This window comes from Ptychodera flava, chromosome 15 (genome assembly GCF_041260155.1).
Source record: "Ptychodera flava strain L36383 chromosome 15, AS_Pfla_20210202, whole genome shotgun sequence".
Taxonomy (NCBI): domain Eukaryota; kingdom Metazoa; phylum Hemichordata; class Enteropneusta; family Ptychoderidae; genus Ptychodera; species Ptychodera flava.
In genome coordinates, this window is record NC_091942.1 from 38,414,525 (window position 1) to 38,431,832 (window position 17,308).

At 37.1% G+C, this 17,308-nt stretch overlaps 1 protein-coding gene across 1 annotated transcript; it reads right to left on the bottom strand.

The window, feature by feature from the left end:
• Positions 1-220: 220 nt before the first annotated feature.
• On the bottom strand, positions 221-16,635 carry LOC139152125 (organic solute transporter subunit alpha-like). The gene is made up of 8 exons (XM_070725218.1): positions 16,499-16,635; positions 11,904-12,035; positions 11,338-11,492; positions 9,912-9,985; positions 3,333-3,491; positions 2,620-2,731; positions 1,915-2,167; positions 221-1,398 (listed from the first exon to the last, which is right to left on the bottom strand). The coding sequence occupies exons 2-8, from the start codon at positions 11,962-11,964 to the stop codon at positions 1,001-1,003; spliced, it is 1,212 nt and encodes a 403-aa protein (XP_070581319.1). The 5' UTR covers positions 11,965-12,035; positions 16,499-16,635; the 3' UTR covers positions 221-1,000.
• Positions 16,636-17,308: the final 673 nt, after the last annotated feature.

A 17,308-nucleotide genomic window follows, 5' to 3' on the forward strand; every position in this document is an offset into this window, starting at 1 on the left:
ACTGTGTTGTAGAGTAATACATGGATCACAGTTAACTTATCAGCACATCAGACTTTTAAAAAAATGCATCTCATCCAATCCCGGTGACACATTTCACATTAAATTAGCACCTTGTATTTGCAGTACATTCATAATAATCAGCATTGTTTGAATGACATTTTACAATTTAATCCAACATATCTCATGAAATACTGTGTAAAGTGTAAAGAGTAGGTACATGTTGTCATCAAAAGTATTTATTCATTCTTTTTCATTTTAAATAAAAACGCATATGATAATGAGTTTGTTGAATTAAATATGACAATACGCATTTGTTGAATTAAATATGATTTCTATGTGAAGATTATACTATAAATGCAGCCTCTATACATACTGTCATGACAAAGTATACAAGAAATTCATCGTCTGTGTGTATGGATAATACGATTTTAGCAATATTCATTAAATTTAAACGAGGCTTACTCAATTATCATCGATCGCCGAAACCTAAAGAATCTTAACCAGGTACGAACTGTAATTTATTATCATGGCTATGTGATTAAAAACCTTATGATGCAAATTTTAGTTGTCATTACTTATGCAGATATCTAGAATTGATGTACTTTTTGCAGTGCTTTGATGGGATTTTGCACATACAAAGTCATGTAATAGAAATGATATGACCATTATACAGATTCCAAGAGCTGCAAAGAATTGCATGTATACAGACTGAAAAGAAGGTAAGTTCTGACTCACAAAAGTTACGACTGTTTGAAACGCTTTATCTCTATATATGGAGATCGATGTCTGCATTTAAACATCCACTTTCATTTGTTAAGCTCGAGCAATGAGCACACTACCACCTGTACTACGTTATCGGTCGATCGTCAAAAGCGTTGACATACACATCGGTGTTCTGCAAACATCTGAAATGTATATATTTCGATGAAAGTCGCCAGGAAAAGCTTTGCACTGTCTTTTGGTCAATTGTCTGTCTGTAAATTGTCCATAGCTGTACGTGCTAGACTTCTGTCGAAAGAGTCTTTTTAATATCCGGGTTCCTCTTTACAATATCAGAAATATAGTTTGTATTCTCGAACCCAGTTTTTTGCCGTTTCAAGTTGTTAGGCTCCTGATTGTCACCATTTTGTGGTGGAATTCTCTGACGCTGAGGTGCTTCGCTTCCATTTTCTTTCTCTTTATGCGTCGCACTCAAATTAGGTGAAGGAGCAGAGGTGTGTTTTAATTGTGGTGTACTTTGATCTCTGGTAATTTCTTCCTTATCAGTCATTGGTGACTCTAAATCAGCAATTTCATAACCAAGCGGAGGCAGGTTTTCCATCTTGCGACTTCTGAAGAATGCCCTGGCAAAGATTCCAAGGGCAAAGAATTCACACACCACAAGGAAGTTGTATATATCTGTAAAAACAGTAAATGTGAACAGTGTAATTTTTAGTGTGGTAGTACACTCAATTAACCTTTCAGAGTTATCGAGAGCAAAAAATAGGTTGGAGGGGATGTGTGAGAAAATGGGGTAGGATAACAACTTTGAGATCTTTTGGATGTGGTAAGAAGTTGATAATGGCAAGTGACCTCGGAAACATCCTCTGGAACGTCCTTTTAATAGTCGGTGACCATAAATTAAACACTTATAATAAGTGTGATATAATAGAGAAAAAAACAGATAGTTTTCGATTATTTTTGGTACAAATGAATGTACAGATGACTATGTGAATAAAGCAATCTATGTAAGATAGACTGTCAACGAAAAGTAAAATCGCTCCAATCATTCGGTTAAGTGCATTCAAGGAAAATTCAAAGCCTCTTTAGGGAAAAATGTTCAGTTAGATAAAATAAAATTACTGGAAATCTAGAAAATACAAAAGCCAATCAAACAATAATAACGGTACAAAACAAAAAAAATAATCAACTTACGATAAGTCAGCGCCAAACTACTGAATTTTTCTGTACATGGAATAACTCCAATAGATGACAAGAAAGCCAATACGGCGAGCTGAATGTTACTGAACATCATCGATAGCTGAATTGCCAAGTATTTGGACGTTATTCTGTAATCTTCCAGTTTTGTCTTTGAAGACTGGAAGACGATCGCCAACGATTGCATGCCAGCCATCGTTGAGATCAGTTGTATCAGTGACAACCAAAAGTATGGCTGGGATATAGTCAACTGAAATGACAACGTGTATGATCGGAATGACAAAATATATCTTATCATAGAAAGCAATATTCTAATTAAACTCACTCGAGAATAAACAAAACGTAGTACAAGTGGGGGTTTTTTCATGATTAGTTCATTATACTTATTGAAAAGAATTAGTTTTCACACAGCTTTGACTGTTATTAATATTAATTAACACTTTCACCCCTATTTCACTGCCTGTAGGTCTACCTAACTTACTGAAAATAATATGGGTGTGGAAGTTCTCTCGATCAAAGTTTATAACATGTCTAGCCACCCTGCTAAAATTATGGTGCGTATTAAATTACAAATGACAAGTATGGTCATAGTCAGACAACGCGAATAAAGTTCCAACATGGTTAAGGATTTACGGTCTTGACTAGCATAAATACGGTAAAACATAAGGTGAACTGAGTACAATAGAAAATTCATGTACTTACATCACCAGGGACATATCGACCGTCTGTCCAGAGAACTGCTGATACAAAGAGCGAAGCGGGCTGAATAAAGGCGACCTGTAAAACTCCACGACGTAACCACGGTTGACTTTTGCTAAAACAATCAAAACAACAACAAAATATGACAAAGTAACACCGGTTGTTGGATATGACGGAATCAATGACATTATGGATTGTTGAGTGTTCCAATCACATCACGATCCATATAATAACTAAGTATACAAATAATAGTTATCACAGGCTGTCGAAAACATAAATAGAGAAAAAGTAAGGGGACTAATTAAGTCTCTGCATAAATTGTATACCGTTTCCTGAACTATTGTCAAAGACATCTCGCAATAGCAGGGAAGACCGATTCAGTTCGAATGGAAACATCGCGGTATGAAGATCTGCCTTCATATTATTGAGTTCACTGTGAACTACAGTCAAAAAGAGAACATTTGTTTACGCCAATTAATCCGTAGAAATAACTTCAAATATAAGTCTCTGATCTTGTCGAAAATATTTCCCTATAATCGTACATCAGAGACAGCGAATGAAAATATCAATTCATAGGGATAGCGAGTTGCATTAATATTGCCAACAGTGTCAACTCCCATCACTTCTGTGTAACACATTCTTGATTGCCTTAAGTATTTTGGTATTGCAGTTTTCCATTCTAGCAATTGACTTTCGACAAACATATGGATACTCACTTTGTTATTTGGATCTTTGGTAGACAAGGACATATACATAGGACAGGCGGTACGCTGATTTTGACGTCAACATCCTTCATTATGGATATCATAGAGTCTCGCCCGCCATAATAATCAATTATCAACAGCATAAACTGGTAGATGGCAACGGAAAAGTACCTGCACATTGAATAAACAGAATAATTTTGCAAAATGATGGAGACAATCGCTGACTATCAGTCCGAGAAATGACACAACTCTGAGTATTAGTCCAAGAATGACATGAAACTCTGAGCATTAGTCCAGGAAATGACACGACAACTTGAGTATTAGTCCAAGAAATGACAGGACAACTCTGAGTATTAGTCCAAGAAATGACATGACAACTCTGAGTATTAGTCCAAGAAATGACAGGACAACTCTGAGTATTAGTCCAAGAAATGACATGACAACTCTGAGTATTAGTCCAAGAAATGACATGACAACTCTGAGTATCAGTCCAAGAAATGACATGACAACTCTGAGTATTAGTCCAAGAAATGACAGGACAACTCTGAGTATCAGTCCAAGAAATGACATGACAACTCTGAGTATCAGTCCAAGAAATGACACGACAACTCTGAGTATCAGTCCAAGAAATGACAGGACAACTCTGAGTATTAGTCCAAGAAATGACACGACACTCTGAGTATCAGTCCAAAAATGACGTGAAAACTCTGAGTATCAGTCCAAGAAATGACATGACACCTCTGAGTATTAGTCCAAGAAATGACATGACAACTCTAAGTATTAGTCCAAGAAATGACACGACAACTCTGAGTATCAGTCCAAGAAATGACAGGAAAACTCTGAGTATCAGTCCAAAATGACGTGAGTATCAGTCCAAGAAATGACATGACAACTCTGAGTATTAGTCCAAGAAATGACATGACAACTCTGAGTATCAGTCCAAGAAATGACAGGACAACTCTGAGTATCAGTCCAAGAAATGACATGACAATTCTGAGTATTAGTCCAAGAAATGACATGACAACTCTGAGTATCAGTCCAAGAAATGACACGATAACTCTGAGTATTAGTCCAAGAAATGACATGACAACTCTGAGTATCAGTCCAAGAAATGACATGACACCTCTGAATATTAGTCCAAGAAATGACAGGACATCTCTGAGTATTAGTCCAAGAAATGACACGACAACTCTGAGTATCAGTCCAAAAAGGACGTGAAAACTCTGAGTATCAGTCCAAGAAATGACATGACAACTCTGAGTATCAGTCCAAGAAATGACAGGACAACTCTGAGTATTAGTCCAAGAAATGACATGACAACTCTGAGTATTAGTCCAAGAAATGACATGACAACTCTGAGTATCAGTCCAAGAAATGACAGGACAACTCTGAGTATTAGTCCAAGAAATGACATGACAACTCTGAGTATTAGTCCAAGAAATGACAGGACAACTCTGAGTATTAGTCCAAGAAATGACATGACAACTCTGAGTATCAGTCCAAGAAATGACACGACAACTCTGAGTATTAGTCCAAGAAATGACACGACAACTCTGAGTATCAGTCCAAGAAATGACATGACAACTCTGAGTATCAGTCCAAGAAATGACACGACAACTCTGAGTATTAGTCCAAGAAATGACAGGACAACTCTGAGTATTAGTCCAAGAAATGACATGACAACTCTGAGTATCTCAATCCAAAAATGACGTGAAAACTCTGAGTATCAGTCCAGAAATGACATGACACCTCTGAGTATTAGTCCAAGAAATGACATGACAACTCTAAGTATTAGTCCAAGAAATGACACGACAACTCTGAGTATCAGTCCAAGAAATGACAGGAAAACTCTGAGTATCAGTCCAAAAATGACGTGAGTATCAGTCCAAGAATGACATGACAACTCTGAGTATTAGTCCAAGAAATGAAATGACAACTCTGAGTATCAGTCCAAGAAATGACAGGACAACTCTGAGTATCAGTCCGAGAAATGACATGACAACTCTGAGTATTAGTCCAAGAAATGACATGACAACTCTGAGTATCAGTCCAAGAAAATGACACGACAACTCTTAGTATTAGTCCAAGAAATGACATGACAACTCTGAGTATCAGTCCAAGAAATGACATGACACCTCTGAATATTAGTCCAAGAAATGACAGGACATCTCTGAGTATTAGTCCAAGAAATGACACGACAACTCTGAGTATCAGTCCAAAAAGGACGTGAAAACTCTGAGTATCAGTCCAAGAAATGACATGACAACTCTGAGTATTAGTCCAAGAAATGACATGACAACTCTGAGTATCAGTCCAAGAAATGACACGACAACTCTGAGTATCAGTCCAAGAAATGACACGACAACTCTGAGTATTAGTCCAAGAAATGACACGACAACTCTGAGTATCAGTCCAAGAAATGACATGACAACTCTGAGTATCAGTCCAAGAAATGACATGACAACTCTGAGTATCAGTCCAAGAAATGACATGACAACTCTGAATATTAGTCCAAGAAATGACAGGACATCTCTGAGTATTAGTCCAAGAAATGACACGACAACTCTGAGTATCAGTCCAAAAAGGACGTGAAAACTCTGAGTATTAGTCAAAGAAATGACATGACAACTCTGAGTATTAGTCCAAGAAATGACAGGACAACTCTGAGTATTAGTCCAAGAAATGACATGACAACTCTGAGTATTAGTCCAAGAAATGACACGACAACTCTGAGTATCAGTCCAAGAAATGACACGACAACTCTGAGTATTAGTCCAAGAAATGACATGACAACTCTGAGTATCAGTCCAAGAAATGACACGACAACTCTGAGTATCAGTCCAAGAAATGACACGACAACTCTGAGTATTAGTCCAAGAAATGACATGTACAGGACAACTCTGAGTATCAGTCCAAGAAATGACAGGACAACTCTGAGTATCAGTCCAAGAAATGACACGACAACTCTGAGTATCAGTCCAGAAATTAAATGACGTGACAACTCTGAGTATTAGTCCGAGAATGGACACGACAACTCTGAGTATTAGTCCAAGAAATGACAACTCTGAGTATCAGTCCGAGAAATGACATGACAACTCTGAGTATTAGTCCAAGAAATGACATGACAACTCTGAGTATCAGTCCAAGAAATGACACGATAACTTTGAGTATTAGTCCAAGAAATGACAGGACAACTCTGAGTATTAGTCCAAGAAATGACACGACAACTCTGAGTATCAGTCCAAAAATGACGTGAAAACTCTGAGTATCAGTCCAAGAAATGACATGACACCTCTGAGTATTAGTCCAAGAAATGACATGACAACTCTAAGTATTAGTCCAAGAAATGACATGACAACTCTGAGTATCAGTCCAAGAAATGACAGAAAAACTCTGAGTATCAGTCCAAAAATGACGTGAGTATCAGTCCAAGAAATGACATGACAACTCTGAGCTGAGTATTAGTCCAAGAAATGACATGACAACTCTGAGTATCAGTCCAAGAAATGACACGACAACTCTGAGTATCAGTCCAAGAAATGACAGGACAACTCTGAGTATTAGTCCAAGAAATGACATGACAACTCTGAGTATCAGTCCAAGAAATGACACGACAACTCTGAGTATTAGTCCAAGAAATGACATGACAACTCTGAGTATCAGTCCAAGAAATGACATGACACCTCTGAATATTAGTCCAAGAAATGACAGGACATCTCTGAGTATTAGTCCAAGAAATGACACGACAACTCTGAGTATCAGTCCAAAAAGGACGTGAAAACTCTGAGTATCAGTCCAAGAAATGACAGGACAACTCTGAGTATCAGTCCAAGAAATGACGTGACAACTCTGAGTATTAGTCCAAGAATGACATGACAACTCTGAGTATTAGTCCAAGAAATGACACGACAACTCTGAGTATCAGTCCAAGAAATGACACGACAACTTTGAGTATTATTCTAAGAAATGACATGACAACTCTGAGTATCAGTCCAAGAAATGACATGACAACTCTGAGTATCAGTCCAAGAAATGACACGACAACTTTGAGTATTAGTCCAAGAAATGACATGTGCAGGACAACTCTGAGTATCAGTCCAAGAAATGACATGACAACTCTAAGTATTAGTCCGAGAAATGACACAACTCTGAGTATCAGTCCAAGAAATGACATGACAAGTATTAGTCCAAGAAATGACACAACTCTGAGTATCAGTCCAAGAAATTAAATGACGTGACAACTCTAAGTATTAGTCCGAGAAATGACACGACAACTCTGAGTATCAGTCCAAGAATGGACACGACAACTCTGAGTACTAGTCCAAGAAATGACAGGACAACTCTGAGTATCAGTCCAAGAAATGACATGACAACTCTAAGTATTAGTCCGAGAAATGACACGACAACTCTGAGTATCAATCCAAGAAATGACATGACAACTCTGAGTATTAGTCCAAGAAATGACACGACAACTCTGAGTATCAGTCCAAGAAATTAAATGACGTGACAACTCTAAGTATTAGTCCGAGAAATGACACGACAACTCTGAGTATCAGTCCAAGAAATGACACGACAACTCTGAGTATCAGTCCAAGAATTAAATGACGTGACAACTCTGAGTATTTGTCCGAGAATGGACACGACAACTCTGAGTATTAGTCCAAGAAATGACACAACTCTGAGTATCAGTCCAAGAAATGACGTGACAACTCTGAGTATTAGTCCAAGAAATGACAGGACAACTCTGAGTATCAGTCCAAGAAATTACAGACAACTCTGAGTATCAGTCCAAGAAATGACATGACAACTCTAAGTATTAGTCCGAGAAATGACACGACAACTCTGAGTATCAATCCAAGAAATGACATGACAACTCTGAGTATTAGTCCAAGAAATGACACGACAACTCTGAGTATCAGTCCAAGAAATTAAATGACGTGACAACTCTAAGTATTAGTCCGAGAAATGACACGACAACTCTGAGTATCAGTCCAAGAAATGACACGACAACTCTGAGTATCAGTCCAAGAAATTAAATGACGTGACAACTCTGAGTATTTGTCCGAGAATGGACACGACAACTCTGAGGTATTAGTCCAAGAAATGACACAACTCTGAGTATCAGTCCAAGAAATGACGTGACAACTCTGAGTATTAGTCCAAGAAATGACAGGACAACTCTGAGTATCAGTCCAAGAAATTACAGGACAACTCTGAGTATCAGTCCAAGAAATGACATGACAATTCTGAGTATCAGTCCAAGAAATGACATGACAACTCTGAGTATTAGTCCAAGAAATGACATGGCAACTCTGAGTATTAGTCCAAGAAATGACACGACGACAACTCTGAGTATTAGTCCAAGAAATGACACGACAACTCTGAGTATTAGTCCAAGAAATGACACGACAACTCTGAGTATTAGTCCAAGAAATGACGCGACAACTCTGAGTATTAGTCCAAGAAATGACATGACAACTCTGAGTATCAGTCCAAGAAATGACGCGACAACTCTGAGTATTAGTCCAAGAAATGACGTGACAACTCTGAGTATTAGTCCAAGAATGACATGACAACTCTGAGTATTAGTCCAAGAAATGACATGACAACTCTGAGTATTAGTCCAAGAAATGACACGACAACTCTGAGTATTAGTCCAAAAATGACGTGACAACTTTGAGTATTAGTCCAAGAAATGACGTGACAACTCTGAGTATTAGTCCAAGAAATGACATGACAACTCTGAGTATCAGTCCAAGAAATGACACGACAACTCTGAGTATTAGTCCAAGAAATGACACGACAACTCTGAGTATTAGTCCAAGAAATGACATGACAACTCTGAGTATTAGTCCAAGAAATGACATGACAACTCTGAGTATCAGTCCAAGAAATGACATGACAACTCTGAGTATCAGTCCAAGAAATGACATGACAACTCTGAGTATCAGTCCAAGAAATGACATGACAACTCTGAGTATTAGTCCAAGAAATGACATGACAACTCTGAGTTATCAGTCCAAGAAATGACGTGACAACTCTGAGTATTAGTCCAAGAAATGACGTGACAACTCTGAGTATTAGTCCAAGAAATGACGTGACAACTCTGAGTATTAGTCCAAGAAATGACGTGACGACTCTGAGCATTAGTCCAAGAAATGACGTGACAACTCTGAGTATCAGTCCAAAAATGACATGACAACTCTGAGTATTAGTCCAAGAAATGACATGACAACTCTGAGTATTAGTCCAAGAAATGACGTGACAACTCTGAGCATTAGTCCAAGAAATGACGTGACAACTCTGAGTATCAGTCCAAAAATGACACGACAACTCTGAGTATTAGTCCAAGAAATGACATGACAACTCTGAGTATCAGTCCAAGAAATGACACGACAACTCTGAGTATCAGTCCAAGAAATGACATGACAACTCTGAGTATCAGTCCAAGAAATAATAACGATGACGACGACAGTGATGTTGTTGTCTTTGTTGTTGTTGTTATTGATGATGACGATGATGATAATGATGATGATAATGATAATGATGATAATTCATGTCATTAGGTTCGTCGTCATAGTTTCTACTTACACAGAACTTGAAAACATGGTGATCAATGTAGAACGAGGCAAGAAGAGCCCAAGTAGCGATGTCGTGCTGAAAATCTAAAAAAGGATAAGAAACATTTTATAATTGTTCTATGTTTCTTCGTCGATAACTTCAAACAAGTGCAATGGTGTTTCCATGTTTGATCATAGTTTCAGATCGAATTTCATCTGTACATTTGCTATCAATGTTTGCTTCCATTAATGATTCCGCTGGCTTTTTATGGTATGGTATAAAAGCTTTGATGCACCCTTTAATGACTGTCGAAATATCTTACGATTTCCTTGTTGTTAGGCAAGACCTTTCTTCGAAATACCAAAGAATTACTCGTCTTTTGTTTTTGACTTCATTTTCTTGTAAGTGAAAAGTTAGTGATAACGGATTAACAGTTTGTTGGGTTATTTTAGGTTATCTACAATATTTCTCATTTACTTCGTGAAGGAACATCATAGTATCGTCAACATATCTCGTTTTGAGCGACCTGTCCGCTGATGTCTTTGTCCCATTGAAGTGATACACGCTTCATCATTTAACGCAAATTTACAGTTCAAATCAACAGTCTTAGATTTTTGAGGCAACTAATCACATGATTCTGAGACAACGCAAAGGCGTTTTGACGTGTAAATGTAATATTCTAAGGTGTCTGGTACTAAATTAAAATCCAATCAGTTGTAGGCAAAATTTCACAACCTCGCAGGACTCAACAACTTCTGTGAAGTGAATGCAAGATAAAAACATTTTTTTCATTTTAGTAGTTTAAGTTCAACATTTCTCTTGCCATTCTTTTGACATGGTGCCAAATCTGATAATGTATGTATTCATCTAGTCAGGTCAATGTGGAAGTTATAATGCGGTTGTTTCAATTACTATTAATCTATCCAGCAAAAGGTGACAAAAGTCCGCGTAACAAAGGCGTTTACGATGAACTTGTTATGTGTAAACGTCGAGGGGTAATAAATTGTAGTCGTTGTATTTACATGCTTGGCAAATGTCACTTCAATCGGAGGCAGGTAACCAGCGTGTTTGAGAAGTCGTAACCTGAGGCACTGTTACATGTAAACACACTAAATTTATTCAAAGGCATTTGAACTAAAATCTTCGGAACGGAGAGTAAAAGCTGTTTGCAAGTCCGATTTCACAATTTCTCCTCCAACTTAAAAGTCTTCCTTTCCCATTCTTCACCAGGAAAACTCTCGTTCCCCCTCCGCCTTGCAAAGTTTCTAATTGGCCACCCCATGATATAAAGTTCTCAAATACCCATGCCAACAGCCGCTCTCCTGTAAATCAACCAACTTGAGAACACCTTTCGATGCGATAATTGTTAATTTCAAAGTTGGATAATTTCCCATCAGCCTTGCATGGAAGTTATCACAATCACTACCATTAAACACATTAATTTTCTTCTCCTTACCGGAAAAATTCCGAGAATCCATATCAATCTGTTTCGTCTTATCTTCACCGGAATCTTAGCACGGACGTACATGACGGACTCAAAGAACAGCATAACAGAGAATAACGTGAGAACTGGAGCAATACTGTAAAGAACGATCTGTACTGTATTGATATCTGTAGAAATATAAACGTATAGGGAGTGAGAAAAATATCATATTGCATCTCATTGTAAGGCGTTCTCTTTAAAACATTAATTCATTTTGAATACACCGTTAGTTTCTTTCCCTTATTGAAAGAGTGTGCATCGGTGTCTCTGTGTGTACCCATAGCTACCAAGTACAGCGAGACATTTACATCATTGGTCTATATCTGTAAGGAGTAATTTATTTTATGTGCAATAACTCTCTATAATTCTACTGGATAAATAGGTTTAGGCACCTTTAGAATTTTCGTACCGGGGAGTGTCAGGAAATTTTATTGCGAAAGAACTGATACATGTTGCTTTTCGTGGGAAGGCAAAACCCATCGCCTGTTGCATCTACTGTTCAGATACTGCAATTATACAGAGTCAGAACAAAGTCTCACCTTCATAGAGCTGATACGTGTACGGCATGTCAAGGAAACTTTGTGAGCAATTATCAGCCATGTTGTCTTCTTTGGATTAACCTCAACTTGTTGGATGTAAGAATCTGCCAGGCCGAGGGCCTTGAGTCAAACCTGGTAACGAAACAATTGAATTCGTATCTCAACAATTTGTAATGCGAACTTAAAATAACCAAGTCGCTGTTGGTTTAATCTGAAAAACCCATTTCGTGGTTTGCAAATAAAACCCCGAAAATATTTAGTTGTGAAAGGAACATCGAAAATTTTCCTCATTGCGACTAAAATGTAATGGCGCTAAAGACAAGGTCATGAATACATTGCCTTCTGAGCACCGGTATGACCACATTACAATACGTCCCCTTTTATGAGATTTTATCATTCCTCTTTACCATTATCAGAACCATCTCCTCATGCATGGCGTCTGCGTTTAACCACAGTTGGATTTTGGTTTAGTTTAGATACTGTTTTCTAGTGTCATATTGTTGCAATCATAAGTTTTTTTAAAGGTTCCACACGTCGCTTGCTGAAAATAAACTTTGCCTCTTAGCTTTGTCTTTCAACCAAATAACGTATGTTTGCAAAGTCTGGCCAAGATAAGCTCAGAAACTGATCGCCAAAATTGCAACTCAGACTTGATCGGAACTTGGACAAATTAAATGTAAGCATCAACCTGCAGATACAGATCTATACCAATTTATGATAGGATATTGTGATGTGAGTTTAAAAGTCATTGCAATATTTAGGAGATGGCTGTAAATTCCGACAGTCTTAAGATCGATTGGGTGTACATTATGTTTCCAGTTGACACAGAGATTTTGGCGCACAACACAGCGAACGGGTAATGGCCACAGATCAAACTAAACGATAATAAAATCATAACGTTATTTGTAGACTAATAAATCTGAGTACACCTCTTCAAATTTGGTTTAAAAGATTTAGGGGATGCAAACAAATACAATTAGGTTGAAACGTTAAAGCTGTTATGGAACCAATATTTAATTGTAGGTTTGCTATCAGCTGTAACTTGTGATGTATTATCGAGTGACTTCTAAATTTAAATGGGAAAATGGGAAGTAAATGGGAAATTTAAAATTAGTTCCAGTCGTAAGAAAGGCTTTCTAATTCTACTGCCAACATCATTTCAAAATGCTGAGTTGTCAGTTTGTCAAGACATCCTGTATGTGTAAAATATCAAATGTTATTATAGACATCAAAATTGGAATTTGGATAAGCATTCATTTGTCAACAATGACATTAAGTGTCATACACCATAAACAATGATTGCAAGCCGAATACTTTGTATTTTAACATACTTCAGAGAAAGGATTTAAATAGAATTAAATAGAAACAAAATTCGAAACTTCACAATAACACAGATTTTGTAAAGAAATTCTATCCCTATTCATTATGTTGTACTGGACGTGGTCTTCGTAAAGTGAATATACGCCTCTTGTTTGTAGGAAGAGCTATCTATGTTTGAGATCACCTTGTGCAATTCGACTTCATTTTTTAAAACAGCCATGGACGCGACAACGAGTATGGTACTTTGTATAAAGCCAAGTTGTGTCGCCTGTATTCCAAAGTTGTTACTTTACAACTTAAAACTTGGACTTGAAATGGAACATTACTTTCATTTTGGAAATTTCAATTATTGTGATTTTGAGAAATTACTACAAAAATTAGAACAAGTCTAATTCAGAAAAAAATTCTTAATTGTACTACGAGTAACGAAGCTATACGTATCCTGCCATTGTAGCGAGAACTTTCTAGGCGATGGGAAAATCGTCGGGTACACGGGAAATTTATATCCATCTACATGTCAAATTACCTGTCGTTTATGAAAGATAATAGCGAGCATATCAAAAGTTAAATAAAGTTATCATGACATACGCTCTCGTTCAGATGCCAAGATTTTAATCTTTTGTTTGCTGGCACCATACAGCTAACAAGAGGGGTTTAGAAATACACGTGTTCATGTATCTTACTATAGTTGAGTTTCAGTATCTGCACTTGTAAGGATTTGCATTAATCAAAACTTTCCCACTGTGCAGTAATACGCCAACGGTCTCGGTAGTGATATCTCCCTTTTCAATCTCGTAGATTAGAAGGATGTATCATGTAGTCTGTGCTAAGGGTCCCACCGACTTCAGCGAAAAATCCGGCACATTTCGTGACCTTGCCGAGGTAGTTTGATTATAATGACGTCAGTCAGCAGTCAAATGACAACGACAATGTGACAAGAGCTATGCTGAAACCCCATGCAGTTACAGTCGCTACTCGAATACAACAAATATGCCACAATTTTGGTAATGCGAAAAGTATTAGTGTCTGGTTTAATTCATTAGCAAAACACTCTTCAGTAAGGGACAGTGGACAATAAAAATGGCAGACGAATCCCAGTGTCTTTGACACCCACACAAGTGAAAGTGCAAATACCCGACGACTAAATTATTGTGATCTTAACTTCCCCAAAACATGATATCAAAACCTCGACAAAGACCGAGTAATCATTTTCCTCAGTCGCTTTCACCTGCATTTTACAGTACTTTACCATATGAAAGTCTCAGTTCACGTAATATAGTAGAATCACAATGCTAAACTAAGTAAATTACTTAATCACTATATTGATGTTATTTTGTTATTTCCTACAGTAAGACTAGTATGACTGATTATGAGAGAATTAGAGGAATTTTTCTTCTATATATTAAGGTAGAATGGCAGCTGATGCAGTTATATCATGGATTTCTCAAAAAACAAACGAATCATACGATATGATCAATACATTGAAAATATTTTAAGCTTCAGTCATATTCTTAGCGTTGAACCTGCACCAATAAAAACAATGGAAATTTGAGGGAAAAAATCAAAGTTAATTATCATTTCTTCCTCTATTATACTTACAGTCATTGTGTCAAATGTTTCGCTCAAATCTCATGATGCTAGGGTAAACTTGTCGAATAACATGTGAACGACAACAATTTGTAAGGCTAACCAAATCACGTGGCCTCGACGAATTTGTCTGAAGATCGAGACGACATATAAGTTAGAGGCCAGGGTAGTCACCCTGAATGTCACTTTGGATTTGTAGAACAGACACCGCAAATTATCATCGAGTTCATCATTTATAAAGTCAAATATGAACTGTAAATAGATAAATAATGCTATCACATATTTATGAAAATCAACAAGCGCCCTCTTAACAACAAATCCTTTTTATTTGGGTCCAAAGTAACACTCTTCAATGTTGAATTCTATGGACCTTCTTCACTTTCATAAAGGCCAAACATTAGAAAACACTCAGTATGAAAATTTCATATGTAAACACTGTTATTCTGAAGTTGTTATTTTCAGTTTCTCACTTGGCGTGTTCTTTTTGATCCAGGTGAACTTTGGTTGGCCTGTGTAAACTTTTCATCCTAGGTCTTTTCTACTTGGTCATAAAGTTGTCAAGGTGGTCATTTAAGATATATACTCAACTTTGGTCGGAATTTGTTATGTCGGTAGTGAAGCTTAAAGGTCATTTAGAGGTTAGACTGTTTGTTTTCAACAGAACTTAGTGGCGGCAGTTCTTTTCTACTGTTGTTTTAAAGCTTGGATGCATTATGATGCAAATTAAATGCAATATATATGACAACTGACCTGATTACAATATAAGACAAATTTAAACTTAACCAATCACTTGGCAAGGATGAGCGCAGTCTGTTAAAGATGATTGACAATGGTTTAAGGAAATTTGATCTAAAATGCAACGATCAATTCAGCCCATTGAAGAAGCATGGGGCATTAGATATACATGATATATATATACTAAATGAGATCGTCAATCTGTGACTGCTTTCGGTAAGATGATTTATCGAGAAAGTAACGTGATTTTAAAGCAGAATAGGGCTGACGATTTTTGAAATCCAGTGTGAAGTAGAATGTAAACGTAATAGACAGTCATAAAATTACACACTTCGTGCCACTTGTGTAGCTTTGAAGAGAAATCAAATGACGGCAAATTGTCATTATTATGAATTACGGTATACAGAATTTACACAAGTATTAAACGAAGGATCATTCCATTTTTAAGAACGAGTACCTTACAGACTTTCACGGAAGTCGATTTGAACATTTACAGCTAGTTACCAACAGTATAGGAATAATGGCATAACATGTTTTTAGTGAAATTTATTCGTTATTTCGGTATGTTCAGGAGATCTAACTATGAATGTATATGTGTGACGTACGTGCAAAGACATGATTAATATCTAAGCTCAATAACTGTATGATTTACGACAAATCTGCCTGAAGTTGACAACACGGTCCAAAATATGTCTTATTTACACGGCTCGTTTAAATTCTTGTGCGGTCTTTGAGTTGGAACGATATAGGCGTTAAGGGTCCAGTTATCGATTATTTAGTAAAATGAGTGAAAATGTATGATCCCTGACTGAACTGAAACACCTTCAATCTTGGAAATGCACACTAGCACTAACGTTATCAAAATCGACAGAAATGTATATACTGAGAATTCATGTTCCCCAACCCGCCAAGCATGATTCTAATGCCCAGACATAGACGCAATCCCAGCTTACCGTAGAAGTTATGCCAATTACGTCTTCAAACAGCTCCCAGCAATGTAAGTACCAGTGTTTAACTGTGACCACACAGTGTACGGACTGGGGTTCTGACGCTTTCCTGTGTACTTTTGAGTACATGTGTCGGAATGCCTGTCAGTAAGTTATTTATGGTTGTGCTCTTGTTCAAACGATGTATTTATTGCAGTGTCACATTTATTTGTTAATAATTTACTAACTACCACCGTCTCCAAACATGTATCAGGCCACTCGTTTGTTTGTTTGTTCAATTCATAAATGTATGACTCAGGTATGGTGTGGCCCATCCCGATATTTGTTGACATCTTCATGGAATAGATTAGATTTACTTGACTTTGGAACCAAACGACAGGTTTACGGTGAGATGTGAAGTTGGAGAGCACTTGAATATTTTCTGAACACAAGATCTGACAAAAACATCCACTTTGATAAAAGTTGCATTCTACTACTGCATGTTTTTTCTTATCGTGTATTTCGAAGACAATGTCATCTTCTTGAGAAGTTTATGTCTAAATAACAAAGACATTGCCTATCCTGTAATATTGCTAAGGAAAGCGATTTCGCATAATTCAATATTAACAGAGGATTGACGATAGCAGTCTTTCGAGTTTGACTAATAACTTGACATTCAACGGTCACTAAAATGAAAGCTGTCATGTTGTGCGATGAATTACAGTGAACGATTAGGGTAAAAAAATAACAGAGCTTTAGTCACTTTGATTTGTCATTTGAAATAAAATCTCTTCAATATCAACTAACTGGACCTACAATCGTATGACATACACAGGT

Excerpts from the sequence above, each read along its gene's own strand:
- LOC139152125 (XM_070725218.1), bottom strand. The coding sequence starts at position 11,964 with ATGGCTGATAATTGCTCACAAAGTTTCCTTGACATGCCGTACACGTAT. Across the intron at positions 2,732-3,332 it reads CCAAAGATCCAAATAACAAA|CAAAAGTCAACCGTGGTTAC; the intron begins GTGAGTATCCAT and ends TGATTGTTTTAG. Across the intron at positions 1,399-1,914 it reads TAGTTTGGCGCTGACTTATC|ATATATACAACTTCCTTGTG; the intron begins GTAAGTTGATTA and ends CTGTTTTTACAG.